The 23223-nt window shown below is 43.3% G+C and overlaps 1 protein-coding gene across 2 annotated transcripts; it reads right to left on the reverse strand.

Annotated features, from left to right (window-relative positions):
- Window positions 1-1834: 1834 nt before the first annotated feature.
- Window positions 1835-13109, reverse strand: parp11 (poly(ADP-ribose) polymerase family member 11). Of its 2 annotated transcripts, none has more exons than XM_076283129.1 (8): window positions 12397-13109; window positions 11433-11607; window positions 11047-11167; window positions 9906-9981; window positions 7872-7944; window positions 5980-6107; window positions 3623-3774; window positions 1835-2340 (listed from the first exon to the last, which is right to left on the reverse strand). In XM_076283129.1, the coding sequence occupies exons 2-8, from the start codon at window positions 11589-11591 to the stop codon at window positions 2015-2017; spliced, it is 1035 nt and encodes a 344-aa protein (XP_076139244.1). In that variant the 5' UTR covers window positions 11592-11607; window positions 12397-13109; the 3' UTR covers window positions 1835-2014. The 2 variants fall into 2 exon arrangements, with proteins under 2 accessions (XP_076139244.1, XP_076139241.1); XM_076283126.1 differs by having other exon boundaries at window positions 12343-13109.
- Window positions 13110-23223: the final 10114 nt, after the last annotated feature.

The following is a 23223-nucleotide window of genomic DNA, read 5'->3' on the forward strand; positions in this document are numbered from 1 at the left end:
GTTTCACTCTTCATCAATAACGTTTACAATGTCAAAATGCACTAACACGATGTTACATGCAAGTTTGATACCTTTTGGGTTCTCTCAATCACCACGTAGTACTAGAATTGGTGGGTCTTCAATCATTCGTTTTCCAAGCATTTAGGCTACATGAAGCACATGATATGCTGAGTCGACTGAAACGCATTCCATTCAGATAGCTAGGTGGATACCAGGCTCATAATTCACTTGTATTCGCAAAACGAAATTTGAAGCAACATGTCATTGCATACTTCCATTTCCAAAGCAATGAAGGTTGCTTAAAACAACTTAACATTGTGCATATTATTGTTAATATTGTGCTATCAATGTAACTCAAACAAATAAGGCTTGTAAACAAGAGCTGGCAAAAGGGCATTATGACAACGTAAAAATCAATGCTCTTAAAGTGACAGTGTACCATTTATAAGTAAAACAGCATTTCTTCAGAAATTAATGTTTAAAAATACACAGTAATGGTCTGTAAATAATAGGCCTTTTATTTTACTTTAGGTGTTTGAGTTATCATTTAAATGTCACTCACTCAAAGCCACTCACTTACGGCACCGAAATGGCCAGCAGGCCACCATCTTGACATGTCTTTATTAAAGGAACCGTATGTAAAAAATGTATTTCAATTAATCATAAAATTGCCCTGATATGTCACTAGACATTAAGAAATCATGTTCATTTCAAATACTTATATCACTGACAACAGTAGTCTGGCCAGGATATTGTCATTTAAAAAGTGAAGTTGCAGCCCTCAACTGATGTTGATGCTGTCATGTTGTGTTTTGGCCTAATGCGCCACCCTCCACCTATCTACTAATCACAAAGTCAGTAGTGTTTCGTCATCCGGTTGCCAACTCTGCCAGTCAGAGGGGAGGGGAAGGGGATACACCGCTCTACAGTAATTTGAAAGTGATTGTAGTACCCGTTTTGGCCACAATCTTACATACGTTTCCTTTAAGCTTTGATTTACAATATAGTAGGCTCTCTATTGATTTTAATGAGTAGGCCTAGGCCTTAAAGTTACAGTATTTCTATCACAATTTACCAGACTTTGACCTTTTGTCGGTTTTTAACAAAATTCTGACTATGATTGTTCCTTGTATTGCATTATGAGCACTGCACCTATTGCATTCTACTGTTGCCTTAAGCCTAGCTCAGTCATTATGCTATACCACATCTCCCTCCATTGGAAGAGCAAGCTGCATTGAGCGTAATAAACTGCATTTAGAATGGCAAATCCATATTTCTAGATATTTTGGTGAAAGTAACTTAAAAGTAATGCAATAGTAGTGTAATGCCTTACAATTCAGAGACAGTAATATTATAATGTAACAAATTACTTTGAAATGACAGTAATAAGTAATGCATAGTACATTACGATTTTGAAGTAACTTGCCCAACACTGCGTGGGACATATCCCCCACGTCCCCCGTGCCTCCTGCGCCCCTGCCTATTTCACAACACCCAGCATGATGAGATGAGAGTGTACAGCTCGGCACAATTGGCTTGAGGCAGTGGCAAATGCGCCACATGCACACAAACAATCTGGGAATTCTGGGAAACAATCTGGGGATTTATGGCAGAATGCAACATCAATTATTATTATGATTTATTTTAATCATGTCAGTGGGGATGTGAATTAATTTAGCAGACGGTGTGTTGTTGACTAATTTCCAACCCCTAAAATAATGATTTATTTTTTATTTTTCCAATAAAAAAACAGTATTTCAACACCAGCTTCTGAATGGGTTTTGTCAAAGTCATCATTTTGTTGACAGCTAAAAAAAAACACATTTATAGCCTATTTACCATATATCTTTTTTAATAAATTATCCAAGAAGGTCCAAAATACAATAGTCTATATAACGCAGATCGTCCTTGTCCAGTGGAGGAGAGTAGGACACTACCAGTCCTCTGCAGAGTCTCGTAGTCTCAGTCTCAGTCACAGGCACGGTCGTGTGTGAGTGTGAATTCGAGTCGCGTCTCAGTGAAACTCGATGAGGTACTCGGGGTACACCTGGTTGCTGTCGAACACGACGAAGATCTTCGGCTGGCCGGCGTCGTCTACGCAGCTGTCGTAGACGTTGGTCAGCGTGCCGTCCTTGGAGGGCGGGCGGCAGAGCGCGCTCGTGCCCACGGCGTACTCGCCGACCAGAACGCGGGCCAGGAACATGCACCGGTAGGGTGTGGTTGCCGCCGTCGACGACTGGGGACCGGTCAGCAGGCCGTGCGTCTGGAGGCTGAGGAGGTGCGTCTGGGAGACCTCGCAGAACTTGCTGGAATACTTGGCGTCTCTGGCAAAGTATGAACCTGTGTGTGTGTGTGTGTGTGTGTGTGTGTGTGTGTGTGTGAGAGAGAGAGAGAGAGAGAGAGAGAGAGAGGAAGAGAGAAATTGTAAGTCGATCACATTAGTCTAGGCCTCGCAGAATTTGAAATACCTGGACTTGGACCAGAACTTGGAATACCTGGCGTCTCTGGCAAAGTAAGAACCTGCTTGTGTGTGTGTGTGTGTGTGTGTGTGTGTGTGTGTGTGTGTGAGTGAGTGAAATTGTTAGTCGATCACATTATAGGCCTCGCAGAATTTTCTGGAATACCTGGCGTCTCTGGCAAAGTACAAACCTGTTTGTGTGTGTGTGTGTGTGTGTGTGTGTGTAAGAGCGTTGAACAAGCCGAGCGATGAATTTGATTCAACTTTCAAAGCGCAACTCGAGAGTATCCTATTGTCAGTTTAGGCAAACCATTTGTGTTACTTAGGAATGAGATACAGTAATACAGACCAACTTATTATGGTCTGAGCGCTGTGCTGCGCTACGCTACGCTGCCTTATCTGACCTCACTGAGATCATGAAAGATCCCCTGGCATATATACTGTAATGAAGAGTAAGGGGTTCCCCGGAGTCTTGGCTAAATTCCTAACCTGGCTTCTTCCACCTGGCCACCTAATCATCGCCGAACTCTCTGCCTCACACACATCACGTGCATGGCGAGTGTTTCGGTACAAAATGGCTGCCGTGCATCACACAGGTTGGTTAATGTTTTAGTGAAGTTGCCCCCTTCACTGTAAAGTGCTTTGGGTACCATGAGAAGCAGATACAGAAATGTAACGTGTTGTTCTACTCAAAAACACACGACCCTGATCTGGACAATGTGTGAACTGCATCTTGCATAACACAGTAAGTGTGTGTGTAGGGGGGTGGCAGCAAGATCTCTACTCTACTCCTCTCTCTCTCTCTCTTTCATAAACATACAAGGATCGTTCCCTCTCTATCTCACAAACACACTGGGCTCTCTCTCTCTCTCTCTCTCTCTCTCTCTCTCTCTCTCTCTCTCTCTCTCTCTCTCTCTCTCTCTCTCTCTCTCTCTCTCTCTCTCTCTCTCTCTCTCGTAAGCGGTATAGCACTGTAACTGAAACTGCATCTTACATAACACTTCATCTTTAAGAGGTATAGCACTGTAACTGAAACTGCAAGTCCAATGTGGAGTTTTTTAATAATGGGGTGACGGAAAGTGTGTTTGTGTGTGTTCGGTGGGGGGGGGGGGTGGGGGCAAGATGTCTACTCTACTCTCGCTCTCTCTCAGGTGCCGTGCGTACCTTTGCCGTAGACGTGTCCGTGACTCCCGGCGAGCCGCCAGTCGAAGTTGAACATGCAGATGGCCTGGACGTTGCGGGCGGACGTCCCGTGGAACAGCATCCTCTCCTGCACCTCCGCGCCGCTCTTTATCCTCCGCAGCTGCTCCCGCTTCCTGTGGAACAACGGCAGAGCTCTTCTGTCACTTTTGGGAGCTAACGGCTAGTCGGTTCTGCCCGCTTCCTGTGGAACGACGGCAGAGCTCTTCTGTCACTTTTGGGAGCTAACGGCTAGTCGGTTCTGCCCGCTTCCTGTGGAACGACGGCAGAGCTCTTCTGTCACTTTTGGGAGCTAACGGCTAGTCGGTTCTGCCCGCTTCCTGTGGAACGACGGCAGAGCTCTTTTGTCACTTTTGGGAGCTAACGGCTAGTCGGTTCTGCCCGCTTCCTGTGGAACGACGGCAGAGCTCTTTTGTCACTTTTGGGAGCTAACGGCTAGTCGGTTCTGCCCGCTTCCTGTGGAACAACGGCAGAGCTCTTCTGTCACTTTTGGGAGCTAACGGCTAGTCGGTTCTGCCCGCTTCCTGTGGAACGACGGCAGAGCTCTTCTGTCACTTTTGGGAGCTAACGGCTAGTCGGTTCTGCCCACTTCAATGAGCTATGCTAAGCTAGGCTAACGGTGGGTGAGTTACTGCACACACAGAGACGAAAAAGGGTAGCCTACGCATCATCTTATCTAACTCTGGGGGAGACAGTGAATAAGCTCGTTTTCCCAAAGTGTTCCTTTAATGTAACACAATACAGCTCTTTTACCATAAAGTACCACAATATAGCTCTCTTACATTAAAGCAACACAATACAGCTCTTTTACCTTAAAGTCACTCAATGTAGCTCTTTTACCTTCCCACTAAACATTAGATGTCATTAGACGTCTGATGGACATGCAGATCATGTCTTTATTGCGCCCGTCGGTCCAAGACCAATTCTGGAAGACGGCAGGACGTGCAAACTAGGTCCGCTATTTTGACGTCTAACCATGACCCCATTTGGATGTCAATAGGACTATGTAACCTATTTTATAGAGTTATACAGAGGTCATGTGGATATCAATACTGGACGTTGGGAAAAAAGACGTCATCTGGCGTTACAATCTGCACCTGAAATTGGACGTCCAAAATAGGTCTCTTGCGCAGTGGGTTAGAGCAATAGAGCACAATGTCGTTCCAACACCTTCAAAGAATAAAATCAAGAGCTCATGAAGATGCATGTCTGGTATTGGGACTGGGTTCTCCCTTTCCACTAAATAGGTATACAGTATGTAGTAAAGTGGTGAGACGCGGAATTCCTACATTGTGTTACTTTAATGAGGCGGTCAAACTACCGGACCAGACCAGAAACCAGTACTGATGCGCCAATTCAACTTTTTCAGTCCTGAATCAGTCTTGAATATCGATCCAATACCAGTGTTTTTTTTTGTTTTTTTTTACTTTGTTCTTATTTGTCTTCCACAGACATTCAAACATAAAACAGCAAAAACATACATAGAAAAAAAACACACCCGATACCAGTGTTTTACTTAAGTCTGTCCAAGCTGCAGAAGAAGTATCAATCTGATACCAGTGTTTTACTTAGGTGGTAAGAGCAGTGGCGTAGTATAGTTAGCTGTAGTGGGTACACTGAGATGTAGTCTAGTTAGCTGTAGTGGGTACACTGAGATGTAGTCTAGTTAGCTGTAGTGGGTATACTGTGATGTAGTCTAGTTAGCTGTAGTGGGTATACTGTGATGTAGTCTAGTTAGCTGTAGTTGGTATACTGAGATGTAGTCTAGTTAGCTGTAGTGGGTATACTGTGGTGTAGTCTAGTTAGCAGTCTAGTTAGCTGTAGTGGGTACACTGTGGTATAGTCTAGTTAGCTGTAGTGGGTACACTGAGATGTAGTCTAGTTAGCTGTAGTGGGTATACTGTGATGTAGTCTAGTTAGCTGTAGTGGGTATACTGAGATGTAGTCTAGTTAGCTGTAGTGGGTATACTGTGGTGTAGTCTAGTTAGCTGTAGTGGGTACAGTATACTGTGGTGCAGTCTAGTTAGCTGTAGTGGGTATACTGTGGTGTAGTCTAGTTAGCTGTAGTGGGTATACTGTGGTGTAGTCTAGTTAGCTGTAGTGGGTATACTGAGATGTAGTCTAGTTAGCTGTAGTGGGTAAACTGTGATCAACCCCCAATGTTAATATGTATCCTTGCCTATTTTAAGTGGGAATATTGAGATGGTGATGCGTTTGAAGTGGGCATACTGCGTAGTCCTGCGTATCACATAGACTACACCACTGGGTAAGGTATCAATCTGATACCAGTGTTTTACTAAGGTGGTAAGAGTCTGTCCAACCTGCAGAAGAACTCCCACAGGTCGCTGTTCTGTATGCGGTGGATGGAGCGGATGGTGTTGCTCATCGTTCTCTCGTAAAGCTCTTTAACCTCCTTAAACTCGTGGCTGTCTTGGCTGAGAGGGATGAGCTGGAAAAACAAACAAAAACAAAAAAAAACATCACCAAGAAGAAGGATTTTCAGGACAACAAACAAACAAAGAAACAATCAACGGTAGCTGATGTGATGGAGTGAATCTGCCAATGACGATGTTCCTGGTTGATAGTTCACCAATACGCTGGGCCCCAGTTCACCAATAAATACGCTGGGCCCTAGTTCACCATTAAATATGCTGGGCCCTAGTTCACCATTAAATACGCTGGGCCCCAGTTCACCATTAAATATGCTGGGCCCTAGTTTACCATTAAATACGCTGGGCCCCAGTTCACCATTAAATACGCTGGGCCCCAGTTCACCATTAAATATGCTGGGCCCTAGTTCGGTAGCAATATTAATGAGTTTCATCAGGTCCCTTTCCACAGGTGTATTAATCAAGCACCATTCAGTCTGCATTGATAATCAAGGTGCCTGATTTTACACACCTGTGGAAAGGGACCTGATGAAACCCACGAATAGGTAGTGGAAAGCTACGTCAAGGTGGGATCTCTGAAAATTACGATACCTCTCCGGTGAAGTGAAGTTGAATAAACCAATCACATGTAACCAGTGTTAAATTCTGATCTTTCTATCTATCTATCTATCAGGCTTGTGCAAAATTCCTTCAGGCCTTTAAATTCCAATTTAATTCATGAATTTCACTTGCATTTCAATTGAGGTAGCAAACAGGAAGCAGAATTGTGATTCGAATTGTGCACAACCCTGCTATCTATCTATCTATCTATCTGTCTATCTATCTATCTATCTATCTATTGTATCTATCCATCTATCTATCTATCTATCATTAATTAACTTCGGCCTGACTCTGCCCACTGTGTGCGTCTGACTTCGCTCTGGCCACAGTGTGCGCACTGGCGGCAAAATACCCCTCAGACTCGCGCCCATGATGCGCAGAGCCTGTAAGTGATTTGACCATGAAGGGAAACAGGAGGACCGGAAGACATTCAAGACGTCTGGTACCCGGCCGGCCTGGGTCAACAGTAGGCTACTGCAACAACCTGTCAGTGGCGACGTTTTTTATGGTTCAATATATGCTGTATATATATACTGCTCAAAAAAATTAAGGGAACACTTACAGTTTTCCACAATTGTTAAAACACATTTTTTGAAACCTTCCACCCTTTTCTCCATTCTCAAATTACATTCACAGAATGTCTGACAGTTCTTGCAAAATAAAACACTCGCCTCAAAAGTTTTACTTGTGCTCAGAACCAAACAGTGTCAGAGTACCGATCCAGTGTATGATTGAAGTGTTCGCTTAATTTTTTTCAGCAGTTTACATACAGAGAAGATACCAATATTGTTAGATTTAGGATTAGAATTGGGTTTAAGTGTTTTTAAGTGAGTCAGACAATATAAAGGTGCATGTCTGGTGGTGACAAACCGGAGAGCAACACCAACGGTCAGTCACATCTGGGTCAGTATGTGATGGTTTAAAAAAAAGTTTTTCTTTTAATGGTGTGTGACATATGTGAACATGTAGCTCTGTTCACAAAAGGCTGCATTCAAAACATTCCCTATGTTAGTACAATACTGGTAAAAGAAAACATGTAGCTCTGTTCACAAAAGGCTGCATTCAAAACATTCCCTATGTTAGTACAATACTGGTAAAAAAAAACTTTTATGTCAGTCCTTTTGGCTAAAAGCTTCAGTTAAATCTAAATGTTATGGCAATGCACATGTGTAATGGGAGGTGATTGCAAAATGAGTCAATCAATCAATCACAGTTAAATGTACCTGGTACGGCTCAGTTGAGTTTACTGCCTCCCAGTGGCTGGGTACAGGTACTGCAGGGGTATCACAGATGGACCTGAATGAAGCCCAAAGAAAAAACAGCAGGTGTAGTAACAGTAATTTTATCTGAAGCAGTGGTACTAACATTAGCAGGTGTAGCAACAGTAATTCCAAAGAATGTCTAATATCACTCTCGGGAAACTTCCGAAGGTTTCTGAACTGGCTGCAGTTCCTCGTGAGGGCGCTCACAGGCGAGTGCAGAATGAATGGAGGTCTACGGAGCTCCACCCCTCAAAATACACTTTTCTCAGGATATCATTTTTTGTCTAGTAATTTGTATGTTGCATTCGAAAAGGGGGGGGGGGGGGGGGTCAAAGAAAATACACACTGCTGAGTATTTTTTATTTTTTTTTAAGTTGCTCATTTGTTCTAAAAAGCCTTTCAAAAATGTCAATGACGTCATTCATTAGAAGAATGCTAGCATGTTATGGGCAACCATGACCCAACCTGTAAGAAATCGAAAGAACATAAGTACTTGTTCATTCAATCGATATTGAACTTGCAGAAACTACAATAAAATCTGTGATTTTTCAACGACAATCAGGTGAAAGAGACAAACTTTAAATTTAGCCGTCTAGCTCCATAGAGCCCCATTCATTTTGCAATCGCCCACGATCACCCCCAGTGGAACTCTGGTGAAACTGCAACCAAATTCGGTACTAGGGGCTTACAGTTTTTCTCAATTGCTAAAACACAATTTCTGAAACTTATGCTCCGTTTTCTTAAAACATTAAACACAAAACCTCAGCTTCAAGCACTATTTTCAAAACCTCTGACTCCTCTTGCAAAATCAAACTTTCATCTCAAAACAGTTTCACCTGTGCTCAAAATGAAACTTTCACCTCAAAACAGATTTACCTGCGCTCAAAATCAAACACTGCTCTCAAACCATAAACAAAGTGGTCAAATGGTATAGACTATCAAGCAGTCAGTAAACAATACACCAGAAAATAGAAAACACATTGTTCAAAATATACAGTTCTCAGGGAGAAGTGCATTTTTAATCTCAAAACAAACTTCAATGTTTTCCATCAATGTCTTTTGATGAACGAAAACATCAAGTAGAAATTACTACTTTGCTTTGCTCTTTGCATTTTTTTGTTCTTCCTCCTCCTTGTACCCCTATTTTTACTCCTTTTATTCTTGTTCTTTGTTGATATGAACTTGCAACCAGTCAAAATCTATTGAGCAGTCAGTACTGTAAACAAATGGAAAGCACAATGTTCAGGGCCATACAATTTGTTTACAGTATTGTACAGTATACAGCCTACAATGTACTGTACTACAGTGCCCAATAAAAATCCTCTTTCTTGCCATCCTCTCCTTCCTCCTCGTCCCCCACCTCGCATATGCACTCGTCCTCCCACATATTTTCTTCTATCCATTCTCATTCCCACCTTCAACAACCTGTTTGCTCTCTACTACTGGTTTTGTCACATCATTTGAAACAAGTGAAATCAATTTTGAGTGGTTGTGTTTAATCAATGACATGTGTATGTCTATTTCTATTTCATTTTTGCCATTTGTGTGTACCAGTATGGATGCATGTGCATCAGAGTGCAGAATGTGTTTTGGGAATGAGAATGCGTTCAAAGTTTTGCTAAACAAAGTGAGTTCTGCAAATTGTGTTTTACCATGTGAAATGGTTTAAGGTATTGACAACAGACTCAACAATTAGCTGACGGAGTTCAAGCAACTGAGAACTTTCTTCAGCCAATGGGTTTTAGTGTTTTCGCAACTGAGAACTTTCTGCAGCCAATGGGTTTTAGTGTTTTAGCAACTGAGAACTTTCTGCAGCCAATGGGTTTTAGTGTTTTAGCAACTGAGAACTTTCTTCAGCCAATGGGTTTTAGTGTTTTAGCAACTGAGAAAAACTGTAATAGGAAGTGAACAGGCTGTCCGTAGACGGGCTCTGGCATTGCTATCTGTGGCAGTGGTGCTAGCATTAGCAGTAGTAGCGGCGGCGGTCGTCGTCACCTGAAGCTCGTCACAGACTGCAGGGCCCTCTTGACAGCGCGCTGCTTCCCTGTGGACAGGTTTGTCTGCTTCATGTCTGTGTGTCAGAGGAAACAAAGGAGACAGCTAGTGATGTAACAAAGGAGACAGCTAGTGATGTAACAAAGGAGACAGCTAGTGATGGGCAAAGGAGACAGCTAGTGTAACGGAGGCAGACTGAGCTAGTGTGCTAGTTGCCCGTGTAAATCCTCACAGTCCTAACCTTAAGAACGCTTCTACCCACTGAGTTGGTAGCCTGGGCTTTTAGCTCAGTGGTTAGAGCGTTCGTCTTCCATGCCGGTGTGTGTGTGTCAAGGTGGCGGTTCGAGGCCCGTGAGCGGCGAACGAACCGACCTTGTGACACTAGTGATGGGCAAATGAAGCTTTTGTGAACCACTGCAGTGTGAAGCTAGTGACACTAGCTGAAAAAAAAAGATGGCCGCCACACATACATTTTTCAACATAAAAGTCCTTAAGTAAACCAGTATTTTTGGTTGCATATACTGATTTGGGTAAGGACTTTTATGTTGAAAAATCTAAATGTGGTGACCATATTGGATTTTTTTTTCATTAGTGTTTTTCATTCGTTTTTTTCATCGCTGTCTTTCAGTGGTTCACCAAAGCTTAATTTGCCCATCACTAGAGACAGCGCCCCCTAGTGCAAAAGAACTATAGCAATACTACAACATTTCTACAGTAGTTCAATTCTATGCTGTTCAGTAATACCTCAGTAATACCTCTGTAATATCATTACCCTCTGTCCTTACCCCTTATAGTACAGTCTTAGGCGGGGTTCACATTAGCCAGCGGCAAGCGTGGCAGGAATGGTAACGCAGGGAACGCTCTCAGGTTGACCAGTGAATAGAGTTGGTTAACTCTTTCCTAAGCAACACAAACGGTTTTGTGAATTGAACTTTCAAAGCGCAACGCGAGCGTATTCAATTCACAAACCGTTTGTGTTGCTTAGGAAAGAGATAAAACTTATTATGGTCTGAGAGCGTTGCGTTACATTTGCCGCTGCCGCTGGCTGATGTGATCCTCGCCTTATAGTACAGTCTTATGGTATCTCCAAACCTGTGAAATATATTCTGTAAGTAAGGAATTTTAGACCACAGATCCAAACCTTTAAAATCTATTCTGTAGGCGTATTTGTGAGTGTGGAACTCCACACAGCCATGGCGATTCCGGTTGTAACTCTGTTCGATCACGTAGCTGTTCACAGACGCCGCCGCAAACGGATCAGTCTACAGGTGACAACACACGTGATCAGAGTCATATGGTTTTCAAAGGCAGACACACCAACAGGTCCGATTGGCACAGGAAATGAGGCAGTAATAGGCTACACTGCAAAAACTGTGTCAACAGCAGACATGTAACTGGACACAGACAGATAGATACAGTAGATAGGTAGATAAATAGATGGATAGATACTTTATTCTTCCTGGTAAATTCATCAAAACCAAACAAACAAACAAACAAACACAAAAACAAACAAAAACCTCCACTCACGCCAAACATGTGCCAGTGGCCACACTCTGCCAGGTAGAACCAGGCCCAGTTGGGCTCCGAGGTGTCCATCTCCTCCACGCCATCGCCGCCCCCAGCCGCCTCCTCCGCCACCGATATCGCCTCAGCAACCGCCGCGACGCTCCCGGGAGACGCCAACATGCCGCCCCCCAATCACCTGAGAGAGACCAAAGGCCAGAGAGAGACACACACACACACACACTCAGAGAGATGACGCGGCACCAGAGAGAGTGAGAGTGTGTGTGTGTTTTAGGGTCACCAGGCTGTGTGATGAGACAGAGTAATCCACACAGAATAGTGATCTTAGTGACTTCAACGACCCATGAGCGACCTATCAGTAATCACATGCCCTTCATAATCTTGGCTATTCTAAAGATCTAAGCTATTTCTAAAGATTTGCCGTATGAACAACAATGCATCTTAAACTTTACTATGTACTGTATTATGTCTTTTAAAGTTTACATACCACAATGACAATTTGAAGCAATCAATTAATCAAGCAATCAATTACATAGGATAGGTTACAAGTCTGACAGTAGGCTTGACTTGTCTTCAAGATGAGACTACTAGATGGCAGGTCACTTGCCACTTAATAAAGATACAAATATATAGGCTTCCGTCAGACTAATTTATAGTTCAAGCGAAAAAAAATGTTTGTAGCAGATGTCGATTAGGCTACAGCGCTGTTACACTTTCCTACAATGTGTCGACTAGATAGAACATCATTTAGATTCTATGTTCCATCACAACACAGACACGTCGTGACCAAGGCAACACAACACAGAATATAGTATGTAACAATGGTAGTAACAACTGTCAGCAGAATTTAGGATGTTTTGCGTAATTGCCTCAGACCGGAAAGTGTGCTATGTGCAAAAACCAGCAAATTTACCGTGTTGACAGGCTAGCATATGTTGCAGCCAGTTCCTGGTGTCTTGTAGCCTACCTGTCCAGTTGACAGGTCATATCTGTGTCATCCAAACATCTGGATATTCTCGTCAGTATCCGTTTCGCTTCCACACTAATTCTCGTTTTCCATGAACACGGTCTGACATCACTCCTCCCTGCCCTTGAGCGTGTTTACTTCCGTAAGTCTGTTTGTCTCTGTGTTCTGGGTCTGAAAGTGTTGTAGGCTACGCAGGCCTAAACAAAGAACTAGAAAGAGAAAAATAGAGAGAAGGAGAGGCAAACAATGCACACCCACGATGCGGGTGAGCGTAGTGCCCGAATGAAACAAAGATAGGAGAGGTTGGGAGTGATTTTAATGATAACTACTAGACGTAGCCTAACCTTACGCCTAACGTTACTGACTCGCCAGGCGGAAACTAAATTATCCAACGCTCCATTTGGATTCACAAAGCGGTTAAATGGCAACGTTAACAAGAGCAGGGTCGAAGGAGCGACCCTATACGAGGCACAAAAAAAACACAAGTCAAACACTAAGGCAATGACAACATGGCAATGGACATCTGGGACAAAAGTACAAAAGGAAAACGCGAATGCATAAAGCAAATGACTGTGGCAAAATCGGAAACAATAACGACAACTTTTTAATCGACAAGACTCGTGAATCTGTAGAAGATACCATACGGCGACGGAACTTAATTTCACTGTAAACTTCGGCCATAAGATCTTGGACACTTCCTGAACTGCCTCTGCCCCCGGCTGTGTCGTTGGCGCTGGTGATTGGTGGTCGCCACTCTTTAGTCACTCATTGGGCGGGGAATACTGTTAACTGTAAGCTGTGGAATGGAATTCAATGGTATCGGAATGCCAGTGCACTGTGTCACACTCTGTGAAAGAGGGAAATTAATTAAACTAACTAATTAAATTATGACAGAAGAAAAGACAAAATCAGACTATGATATTTGCTACTTATATAAAATAACAGACAATGTTTAAATCTAAAACAATTATCCCCTGGGAACAAGAGAGTCCAATTTATTATTTGTTGTGATTACTTATAATAACAATATAATATATTTTTCATAATTGTATAGCATGTCCACTGTGACAGTTTTAGTATGAAAAGATAACCACACTTAATAGATACAAATTAAAGGAGAAATCCGGCCGATTTGTACATGAATCTTGATCGCTAGACGTCGCCAAGTAGGCTACTGTTGATGGGGGGGACGGGGGGACGAGCAAAATCAGTGTAACCAATCTAGCTGCAGCTAATGGCCAGTGCTCCCAGTGAGCTACAATGCTAGGTCTGGGGGCATCATCTAAACGTGCCTTTTTTCCTCTTTTTTCCAATAGCCCAGACTACTGGCTCGCATGCCAGCAGCACTCTTGAGGCGCCGGGGAGTGAGGTTTACCAACGTTCCACAAGCACAGTTAAGCTAGCTGGCATCAATAATAATAATAAATAATAATACATTTGATTTGTTACATAGCGCCTTTCAAAGCACCCAAGGTCGCTTTACAGAGTAAACACAGTAATAATAATAATAATAATAATAATAATAATAATAATAATAATCAGCACACACTAACACATAAGGCAAAAAATGCCGGACGGAGCGGCGTACCCGAGACACATAACAGTTGACATACAAGAGAGACAACAAACAAACAATTAATAAATAATAAAACAAATAAATAATAAAAATGAAAGAAAGAAAAAGTCTGTGTTAACTTAGTCCAACTCAGTCCAATGGTAATGATGGTAATGATAGACACAGCGCATAGCTGTGTCTTCAAGCCAACCCAGAGGATTGAACGTTTTACGTTAACGATGGGTCAAGAGAAGGTCCATGCAGTCTCAGGGCTTGAGGCGGCTGGTTTGGATGGTGAAAGATTCTGTGAACTGCCCAGCACCTTCAGCCAGGAGAGCATGCATGTCCACAGGGAGAATATCCCGTCAAAAGGAGAGATAATTTTCTCATGTTCACATGTTCACCTGCCAGAGATCAGCTCAGGAATCGAGCTGCCAAATGTGCCAAAATGGATGATGGACTCTCTGACATCAGAACAATTCTGGAATGGACTGTCAGTGGACTGATGTTGGACAATAAACCAAACTTTACCGGTGTTTGTTTGAAACAAGTCCGCCCGGTGTTTTCTCTCGCTCACTATAGCCTCTCAGCGACTGTCTTTGCATGTAGTCATTATTAAACGTTTAAACAATGATTTAGAAGTAGCCTACTCTTAGCGGTACGATAAAATGGCTTTGTGAATATGGCCCCTTATTCTGAGACCTTGATTACTTACAGGTTAACTGCACTGTGTCGCTACTCACAGGTTCAATGCACTGAGTAGTCTTAGGTTCAATGGCGTAACAATCCAATGATGGGCCCAGGTGCGGGAACGCTACGCGGGTCCATTACCAGCATTTTATGGCCCAGGATGAATTAACTCTGATACATGCAATACACATTAAGGGTAACTTCAATTGTTTAATGCAAAGGGCCTGAGGCACCGAAGTAGTAGTAACACACGACTACATAGTAGTAACACACGACTACAGATCCATTACATGTGAAAACATTAAAAATAATTTTATTAACAGCCTGCAGGCCAGGGTAATCTAATATTACTGCATTAACATAAACTCGCATGGAATTATGGGAACACTCAATGCGCCTCTTCAACCCTCTGCTGAAACTGCAAGCGTAGATTGCTTGCTTATAAACTCACACTGCGCAGAAACAAAACTTAATGTAGCCTAACTTATTTAACCGTGCAGAAACCAAATAAAATCATTCATATGCATACAATCCCCAATATGCATGAATTAGGCCATTAGAAGAAGGGCATCTTACGAGCCTTTCGTTGTGCAAAATCGTTAACGACACTCTAAAAAATGCTGGGTTATTTTTTCAACCCAAACGCTGGGTTGAGGCTGTTGGGTCGTTTTGTTTGGTTGTTTTTACTCATATTGGGTCATTTCTGTAACCCAGCTTGCTGGGTTGATAGTTTATCACTGCTGGGTTGATAGTTTAGGGCTGTGCTCCCCCCTGTCCCCCACCTGACGTGGAGTACACTACCAGAGCCCGTCTACGGAGAGCCTTGCCACTCCGTATTAAGTCCCATTGTACCGAATTTTGGTTGCAGTTCCACCATATTTCCACTGGGGGCGATCGCCATGAGTGCAGAATGAATGGGAGTCAATGGAGCTAGACGGCTAAATTTGTCTCTTTCACCTGATTGTCGTTGACAAATCTCAGATTTGATTGTAGTTTGTATAACTTCAACATGGGTTATAGGTCAAAAGTTGAATGAACGAGTACTTATGTCCTTTTGATTTCTTACAGTTTGGGTTGTTGTTGCCCATAACACGCTAGCATTGTGCTAATGAGTGACGTCATTGACACGTTTGAAAGGCTTTTTAGAACAATTAAGTGACTTTAAAAAATATAATACTCCACCAAGTGTATTTTCTTTGCCTCCCCTTTCGAATACAATATTCAAATTACTTGAAAAAAAATTATATCCCGAGAAAAGTGGATTTTGAGGGGTACAGCTCCATAGACCTCCATGCATTCTGCACTCGTGGACGAGCGCCCTCATGTGGAACCACAGAAGGAACTGCAACCAGTTCAGAAACCGGAAGTTTTCCGAGAGTGGCAGTTCTCTCCTTATTAGACATTCTCTGACACTACCCAGCACCAGGGTGACTTCAACACAGCTGCATAGTTATTTGAAGGTTGAGAGAGAAAAAATCGGCAGGTAGGCATATTCTTTCAACCGTCCAGTCCAGCAGCTGTCAACATGCAATGGAAATCAGGTGATTTCGGAAGGTATGTATCTGCTTTTATTTATTTATTTTTATCCAGACGGATTTTAAAAGTCCACCCAGAGACATACCCTTCGTGATATCAAGGAATATTCTGCCTGCCATTTCGTTCAGCTTCAAGCAGGTTAGCAGGTGTCATTCATTCCAGCTAATATTAGCTACTGTTAATGTTAAATCTACACAAAGACAGACTCATAAAACATATTTCTGTATTCACTGGGTAGGAACTGCTGAACAGAAACAAAACAAACTTTTACAACGAACTACAATTAGCATACCAGCAGCTGGTAGGTAACGTTAGCAGACTTGGAAACTTTATGCTAATTAAATATGCTTCGTGGCTAACGTTTGTCAACTAGCTAACACAGTGGAAGTAGTCTCTTCACAACACACATAACTTACGATAATAATCATGCCAAACAACATATTATTAAATCATTCAGGGTAGCTTCATATTATAGCCATGTAACTTACTGGGTGGTTCTTGGTGGTAACATTAACTTGGATTCACTAAGAATGTGTTAACATAGCTAGCTAACGTTAGCACTGCTGACTGTCAGCCTAATGTTAGGCTAACGTTAATGGTAATGTTACCTGCTAGTGTTATCAAGCTCATCTGACATAAACGCACGTTTTGTATTACCGGTATTACAACTCCATAATATAAGGTGGTCATGGTTTCCGAGTGTGTTGCACTAATAATTTGTCTCCTGGTGGATTTTTATATCTGTCAACATCATTCACTGGTAATGGTTCATGCACGTCTTGATATAAAGTTTTGTAGGCTAACCGTGATTAAAATGCACTCTTTTTTTCTTTGATTGACAGGACTGACCCCCAAAACGGACTTTGGAATCTGCCTGCCTTCATGGAAGTATCACATGCATTTTATACTAGGCTATCTATTCAAAAATAAAGAAAACTATCAAATAAATAATTATGTTTAACTGTTTTATTTCATTGCATGGCTTTTGATGGACATTTAATATAGATTGTCTATATCAGGCCTAAAGCTGTTAACAGAAGGTGTGACTTTCAAGTAAGTAAATACAAACTTTGAGTTATTACAAGTTTGTACAAGCAGAGTATTGTAGCATCCGACCAAAAGCCAGAGTTCGGTTAACGAGTTTATTAACACAAAGCACCAATGCATAGAACACAGCGGGCCGTGTCAGGCCCAGAACCGAAAAGAGGCAGAACTTCCTCGAACCGTAGCCTATATTCCTCGGGGGGTCCCGCCCCCCTCTCGCCAGGCTGCCAACCATGAGCGTGCCCGGGGTTACGCATAGCACGGTCGCTACAGTATTTTAAAAATCAACCAGTAGTTTTGGGGGGATTTGGTTACATAACCCAAACTTTACGTAACTTTAACTAAACAGTTGTGTCAACATAACCCAACATATTGGTTAAATGTCAACCCAGTTGTTGGGTTAAATTTAGTAACCCAATTTGCTTGGTTAAGATAACCCAATGCTGTGTTGGACCACATTTTACTCAGCGGCTGGGTTGAAAACAACCCAGTTTGGGTTGTTTTTAACCCAGCATTTTTTAGAGTGGATGTTCCCAATATTTAATGCGCTGGCTCTCGTATTTTTAATGGACAGGATAGCTAACCCACTGAGCCTCTCCTGCCCCATGCTGCTCCTTAGGTAGGTCTTAATAAGTTTGAGTTTGGAAAAAGATCGCTCAGCTGTTGCCACAGTCACAGCCAATGTCAGAAACAACATGAGAGCAGTACACACTTCCCCGAATGTGGATGTTACTGTCATAATCTACCACCAGCATTTTGGCAAGTTGAAAAATAGATGACTTCTGTGAAATCTCTGTTTTAAAGCAAGACCTGAATGAGAGGAGTTGTGTTGGGAATGTCGGTGCAATGTCCCTGCTATAATGGTCTGACAAACGTCTTGCCTTTTCAAGCAGTTCATCACCTGCGAGTTGAAGGGTCATAGGACGTAAAGACTCAAACACATGACAAGTTTCCCGCATACTTGCAAATCTTTGGGAGAGCTGACTGATTATAATGTCCAGAGTTGCATTAAATACCTGCACTTTGAAGTATCTCTCTGCATCGGTTAAGCGCTCATCTTCCGATTGTTCGTCAAAGTGACGCTTCACTCTCCGTGCTCTAACATTTTCAAATGTACTCTGAACCCCCCAATTATTTGCGAGCGTCTGCGCTGTAGCCTTGGCCTGGTCAAAGGCACGCCGGTAGTCAGAAAGGACCTGTATAGAATTTTCCAGCAAATGCATTGCGGGCCCCAGGAGGTCACGGGCCCTGGTGCGACTGCACTTGCTGCACCTACTATAGTTACGCCACTGCTCAGGTTAACTGCACTGTGTGGATACTCAGGTAAACTGCACTGTGTGTCTACTCAGGTAAACTGCACTGTGTGGCTACTAATCAGGTAAACTGCACTGTGTGGCTATACTCAGGTAAACTGCACTGTGTGGCTACTACTCAGGTAAGCTGCACTGTGTGGCTACTCAGGTAAACTGCACTGTGTGGCTACTAATCAGGTAAACTGCACTGTGTGGCTACTCAGGTTAACTGCACTGTGTGGCAACTCAGGTTAACTGCACTGTGTGGCTACTCACAGGTAAACTGCACTGTGTGGCTACTCAGGTAAACTGCACTGTGTGGCAACTCAGGTAAACTGCACTGTGTGGCTGCTGACGGGTTAACTGCACTGTGTGGCTGCTGACAGGTTAACTGCGCTGTGTGGCAACTCAGGTAAACTGCACTGTGTGGATACTCAGGTAAACTGTGTGGGTAGTCGCAGGTTAAATGTGTGGGTAGTCGCAGGTTAATTTCGCTGCACTATGATTGGCTTCCCATCTGCTCCCCCATGTAGCATGTCATTTCACCCACTCTGTTGACTCTCGTGATCCCGCTGCACACTCAACGCTGTTGCAGGCAGAAAAAAAAAAGACTGCAATATATTGATGACAGAAGACTTCAATTTACTTTGACATTTTAAAGCTGTGATATCATATTATCATCCAACTCATTTTAAAGTTGTCATATCATCGCCCATCTGAAGTCGAGTTAAGGAAGTTGACCCCCAGCTGTTTCTTGACTGGGGTCATGTCTCCGAAACCAGCTGAGGGGGTTTGCGCTGCGGCTTTGCTATGTGTCCTGCTCATCACGACGATACGGCCGTCAGCGCTAACAGATGAACAGGAGGAGGTGAGTGTGTGTGTGTGTCCTGATAATCACGACGATACAGCCGTCAGTGCTAACAGATAAACAGCAGGAGGTGAGTGTGTCTGTGTGTGTCTGTATGTCTCTCTGTATGTGTGTGCGTGTGTCTGTGTTTGTCTCTCTTTCTCTGTGTGTGTGTGTGTGTGTTTGTGTGTGTGTCTGTATGTCTGTGTGTCTCTCTGTACAGTATGTGTGTGTGTCTGTGTTTGTCTCTCTCTTTCTCTGTATGTGTGTGTGTCTGGCATAACATACTCAGAGGTTCATTGTCTATTAAGTTGTAATAAGTGGTGTATTGTAATACAAAGAGCTTTGTCAAACACATATGCACACTCACATATAAATATGCACACAGACGCACACACATACAAACTTATACGTAAACACATACACACAAACATGCACGCACGTATACACCCTCACATACAGTACGCCTGCACATACACACACACACACACACACACACATGCACAAACAGCAGCACAGGCCAAAATGTAGTTAGTTTGAGGAAAGGCTCTGTTCTTCCTCAACATTAGGCTAACGTCCCAGATTACATAAAGTATGCTATTGACTCAGGGCCAAACTCCAGTGCTACGAGTCAGAAGGTAAGCTTTTCTTGGAGAAGCGCCAGTTGATGTGGAATACCTGGGCCTTATATGGACCTTGTGCTGTATTAGCCACTGGATTCTACAATGATTGTGAAATTCTACGTTTGTTCTTAAAGGAACATGGCAACTTTTTTAAGCTTAGCTAGGGTGACCAGATGTCCTCTTTTTTTTGGTCCGCGAGCAGACGTAAAATATAATATAGATCCAAACAGTTCTGCAATACTGCCTAAGCTATGCCAGTTTAAATCATATGAATTCTCTGACACAATAAGCAAGGTGCAAAGACAATAAGCAAGGTTGTTCAGTGAGTAGGTCTATTGTGTAATATACTGTTGTAGGTCCTTTTTTTTAGCTAGGTGGTCCTTGAGGCTTTTTGTATTGATTAAGTGGTCCTTGGTCTGAAAAAGTTTGAGAAACACTGTTCTTGAGCCTCAAATGTGTTTACAGCAAATTTGCAATGTGTTTATCTCTGTCATTCACAAATTAGTTCAAAATAGCCTTCTGAGGCAGAGTTTTCCTCTGTGTCCTCTTTTTCCCAAACTCAGATCTGGTCACCCTAGCTTACCATAACTCACTGGAACTGGGCTATTTCAGTTAGCTTAGCATAACTCACTGGAACTGGGCTATTTCAGTTAGCTTAGCATAACTCACTGGAACTGGGCTATTTCAATTAGCTTAGCATAACTCACTGGAACTGGGCTATTTCAGTTAGCCGATAGCTCCCTTTCAGCTATAGGCCATAACGATTCAAATTCCGTTTATCAATTAAACATAATAATTTTTTGCAAAGCAAGGTTATACGATGGTCTTTTTTTTATTCCTTTGTCCATATATGCAAAGCAAGGTTATCCGATGGTTGGTCATTTCTTTTTTGCCTTTTTTTTATTCCTTTGTCAGATAAAAATGGCCTTGGCTGAAGACAGTGAGCTGTTTGATATCTGGAAGAGCTCGTCCTCCTCCATCTTCATGTTTTACTTATTCAACCTCACCAATCCTCAGGGGGTCCTTAGTGGGGAGGAGAAGCCTCGTGTAACTGAGGTTGGGCCGTATGCCTACAGGTAAAGCACAGTCATGTGTGTGTATGTGTCCCACAGGTCAAGTATTACAAGTAGCCGTGTGTGTGTGTGTCCCACAGGTCAAGTATTACAAGTAGCTGTGTGTGTGTGTGTGTGTGTGTCCCACAGGTCAAGTATTACAAGTAGCCGTGTGTGTGTGTGTGTGTGTGTGTGTGTGTGTCCCACAGGTCAAGTATTACAGGTAGCCGTGTGTGTGTGGTTGTGTCTTGTGTGTCCATGGAACATCTTGGTTCTCCACCATCATGGGACACTTGAAAAAGTCGTAAAGTTAAACTAATACATTAATCATTTTGGAAAAGAAATAGCTAATAGTGCTATGGAGGAATCAGTAAAAAACGGCTAAGTTCAGAATGCTTCGGTGTAGATAAGGTCACCCCTCGTCCACGACTCTAACTCATACTTAAAGCAATTTAACACCGGATTTCCCCTTTAAGTTGAAATCTTACACGGCTGTTTTCATTTCTAAGCATATCCTACTGAACACATAAGTTGACTTTGAATTATAAGATCTGTTTCCCACCTTGTCTGAAATGTACGATTCTGAATTTTCTTTATAAACCCTTTATAAGCTCGACTCAGATGTGGTAAAAAAAAGCATGTGAAACGTGAAATTTTAATGACATTTCAAAACTGATCCGCGGGCGGCAATGAGTGACGTGGAGGGCCGCCAGTGACTGGGGCAGTCGTGGCCTACCGGTTAGCGCTTCGGACTTGTAACCGGAGGGTTGCCGGTTCGAACCCCGACCAGTAGGCTGAAGTGCCCTTGAACAAGGCACCTAACCCCTCACTGCTCCCCGAGCGCCGCTGTTGTTGCAGGCAGCTCACTGCGCCGGGATTAGTGTGTGCTTCACCTCACTGTGTGTTCACTGTGTGCTGAGTGTGTTTCACTAATTCACGGATTGGGATAAATGCAGAGACCAAATTTCCCTCACGGGATCAAAAGAGTATATATACTTATATATGCCAGTTGTCCATCCCTGGGCTAGGCTATGGAGGAGAGTCTCCCGTCCCTGGGCTAGGCTATGGAGGAGAGTCTCCCGTCCCTGGGCTAGGCTATGGAGGAGAGTCTCCCGTCCCTGGGCTAGGCTCTGGAGGAGAGTCTCCCGTCCCTGGGCTAGGCTATGGAGGAGAGTCTCCCGTGTGTGAGAGTGAGAGCGGGACAATGAGAGGCTGTGTGAGTTTTCTGCTGCTGCATGCAGCCTGCCTAACAAACGAAAGATGACCATATGTATGTGAAATTCACCTATTTCACCCCGGTGGCCAGAGCGAGGCTACAGGGTACACTTGCCATTATACACCTCAGTCCAGCAGATGGTGCCATTACACCTCAGTCCAGCGTAATGCACTCCGTTTGCAAACTGCCAAAAAAAAAGCTCACCGAAAAAGAAGACAGGTTCGCTGGCCTGTTCTTCTTCTTCTTCAGTGAGTTTTTTTGGCAGTTTGCAAACGGAGTGCATTACCTCCACCATCTGCTGCACTGAGGTGTAATGGCAAGTGTACCCTTTAGCCTCGTTCTGGTGTAATGGCAAGTGTACCCTTTAGCCTCGTTCTGGTGTGATGGCAAGTGTACCCTTTAGCCTCGTTCTGGTGTGATGGCAAGTGTACCCTTTAGCCTCGTTCTGGTGTGATGGCAAGTGTACCCTTTAGCCTCGTTCTGGCCACCGGGTGAATAAGGCGAATGGTAACAAAATAGAAACGTAATGTGGTGGTCAACATGTGAATACATTGTGCCCAATCATGCACTGTGGGGCAGCCGTGGCCTACTGGTTAGCGCTTCGGACTTGTAACCGGAGGGTTGTTGGTTTGAACCCCGACCAGTAGGCCACGGCTGAAGTGCCCTTGAGCAAGGTACCTGACCCCTCACCGCTGTTGTTGCAGGCAGCTCACTGCGCCGGGATTAGTGTGTGCTTCACCTCACTGTGTGCTCACTGTGTGCTGTGTGTGTGTCACTAATTCACGGATTGGGATAAATGCAGAGAACAAAATTTCCCCTCACGGCATCAAAAGAGTATATATACTTATACTTATACACTGGCGTGCACAAGATTATTGTGTTGCCCAAAACACGTTACCAAGATGGCCGTGGAGTCGGGGCACTGTCATTAACAAAGTTATGTCTATGTGTTGTTTTTCGTGTCTGTCTGAG

Source organism: Alosa pseudoharengus, unplaced genomic scaffold (assembly GCF_046254945.1).
Source record: "Alosa pseudoharengus isolate Yale_2024_CS ecotype anadromous, Long Island Sound unplaced genomic scaffold, YU_APseudo_1.1 YU_APseudo_1.1_scf_1, whole genome shotgun sequence".
NCBI classification, from domain to species: Eukaryota; Metazoa; Chordata; class Actinopteri; order Clupeiformes; family Clupeidae; genus Alosa; species Alosa pseudoharengus.